At 38.0% G+C, this 2,702-nt stretch overlaps 1 protein-coding gene across 1 annotated transcript; it reads left to right on the forward strand.

Annotated features, from left to right (window-relative positions):
* The first annotated feature begins 556 nt into the window (after window positions 1-556).
* LOC149201041 (uncharacterized) lies at window positions 557-1,624 on the forward strand. Its single transcript, XM_089401173.1, has one exon. It carries the CDS (start codon window positions 557-559, stop codon window positions 1,622-1,624), a length of 1,068 nt encoding a protein of 355 aa, XP_089257299.1.
* The last annotated feature ends 1,078 nt before the right edge of the window (window positions 1,625-2,702 follow it).

The following is a 2,702-nucleotide window of genomic DNA, read 5'->3' on the forward strand; positions in this document are numbered from 1 at the left end:
TAGCAAGGCGGTTACAGAACTCAAATGCCGGCCTGTCAAGATTTGTCGGAATTATTTCATATCCCACAACCTTTTTGTGGATGATGTGCTTCTATGTGCTATGCTCTGTAGGGACTCATGGATCTATTTATTCAACATTCTTGACAAATTCCAAAAAGCCACGGGACTTATTATTAATAAGTCGAAATCCACTCTATATCACAACGAATCAAACATGGCTCTGGTTACATGGATTGCTGCAATGTTTGGGATTGGCACTAGTATGATCAGTGACAATATTAAATACTTGGGCTTCCATCTAAAAGCTAAAGGATATACTACAAATGATTGGCAGTGAATAATTGAGAAATTCTATAAAAAGATCTCGGCTTGGGAATACAGGTCCCTTTCATTGGCTGGCAAAATTATTTTAACTCAAGCGGTCTTGTCTTAAATGTCTGTCTATTGGGCTCATTTATTTTACCTTCCTGCTTGTATTATCCACTGGATGAATAAGGTTTCGGCTAACTTTATGTGGGGTGGTAAATCCGACCGATGGAAATATCATCTCGTCAAGATGGATGCCGTTTCTATTCCCAAGCAACACAGAGGTTGGGGACTTAAGGACTTAAGGTTATTTGGCCATGCTCTCCTATGCCGTTCCCTATGGCGAGGTATATTTGGCGATGGACCATGGAGCAATATTATCAAGCTGAAATACATGAAAGGGAAAAGTCTGGAATACTGGTACAGAGCGGGGTCGATTGGGACTCGACAGGGATCTGCTATTTGGCTCAGTTTACGGAAGATAGAACAATATTTCTTGCAGCGCCTGAAATGGAGGATATTCACTGGTAATAGGATCTTAATTGGCATCGATCCTATTATGTGTGGCCACAGAGGAATACTTATCCCTGAAAACCTTTTATCCTTCCTTCATCGGAGCGGCATATTCACATGGGATAAGCTTATATTAACTTGGAATGGTTCTACTCCCATCTGGAAGGACGCTAATGCTCTCTGTTTGTCGGATGAGCTAGGAGTCATTTGGAAATCTCTCACAGAATATTTTTGTTTATGCGGGCTTCACCGTTATGGGATATCCGATCACCTTATATGGTCTGTGTCGAATGCCCGGCCGCCTGCGCGAGTCCGCGACATTTACTCAGACATGATTCTCTCCAAGATTTCTCCTACACGTCATATTTTTCCTGTGGCTTTCTGGAAGGCGGGATGTCCCCTGAAATATATCCACTTTGCGTGGCTGGTATTCTACAACAAGAACCTCTCATGGGACAATTTAAGGAAAAGATGTTGGCACGGTCCTAGCAGGTGTTCGATGTGCGAAGCTGATGAGGAATCAAACTTCCACATGTTTTTTCATTGCCCATCCATCCGAAAAATCTGGTATGAACTGGCTATTACTTTTGATTTCCCTCACATTGTTTTTGACTCTTCCTATGCAGCTTTCACTTGGTGGAGCAGACAAAGCATCCCTCGGCGATATCTCATCTTAATCTTTCTTTGGTGCTCCTGGAAATGGCGGAATTCCAAGATTTTCAACGACTCAAAGGCGCCTCTTATGTCCATCCTGGATAACATTGCCGCCATATGGACCTCGGTCTATGGACACATCGACACCTGAATATGTCTGTCTCATACAGATCTCCTTATATATGAATCTTCCTGATCACATAGCTAATGTTGTTTCAGTATCTCTACACATATGCTATTTTTGTTTCTCTATACACTATTTTGATGTCCCCATATATTTGCATGTTTTGTCAATGTTGCTGATATCTACAAGGGCTTATGATACTTCTGTACCCACGGACAGATATCGACGGATCAATTATATGTACTATCAAATAATTATATTGACTCAATATAAAATATTGCGCTTTTTTCTCTCTTGGGAAAAAAAATTATGTTAATGTAATACAATTTCCACTTGAATTTCGTCACTTTATACATGTTCAATTCAATTTACACTTCTGCCCTTACACCCTTACCCAATGTGAGTGGAATCTAAAACTCTAATGGTTACACTGGCTGGATAGAGACTTGCGGTATTATCCATTGATAAACGAGTTGTAATAATTTTTTACTCCTGTACTATAAACACATGTCCGCTACGTCTTTAACGTATGGTTAACATCTAACGCCTTTTACTCACGCGAATCATATCAACCGAGGTACTAAATAGCAGATCCTATAACAATAATAATGGATGATTAGTACTTGACATTTGTGAAGGGTCGTATTCTCTCACGATGGTAACAAACGAGTATTCATATCGGAGTTGCTCGTCTGGCAATGTACCTTAACTAATACGTGTATACTTCGTAATTAATAGATCACAATTAACATGTATCGTGTTGGATTGACCTTCCCTTAGTGTACTAGATATAGTTGTCCACTACGATAAATGGCTGCTCATATCTAACTAATAACTAATGGCAACTATTATATTTTAATTAAATCAATTGTGATACATAAAAAGTATATTTGGGTAAATTTTTTTGTTAAAATAATGAACCGAATTACAAGTATAATTTAAGTAAATAATATCATATGCTCATTAAGAACAAGCTTTGAGAGTTTTGATGTTATTACATGTACTTTACATTTATCATTATAAGAATTTCCATTATCATAAATTCATTATAATAGATGGTTATTTATTTTAATTTATAGAGGATAATAGCATGAAATAATAAATG

This window comes from Pinus tabuliformis, chromosome 2_1 (genome assembly GCF_031772625.1).
Source record: "Pinus tabuliformis cultivar Carrire ecotype Pingquan chromosome 2_1, CPIR1, whole genome shotgun sequence".
NCBI classification, from domain to species: domain Eukaryota; kingdom Viridiplantae; phylum Streptophyta; class Pinopsida; order Pinales; family Pinaceae; genus Pinus; species Pinus tabuliformis.

Bases quoted from the DNA above. Each gene is read 5' to 3' on its own strand.
- LOC149201041 (XM_089401173.1), top strand. From the start codon at position 557: ATGGATGCCGTTTCTATTCCCAAGCAACACAGAGGTTGGGGACTTAAG.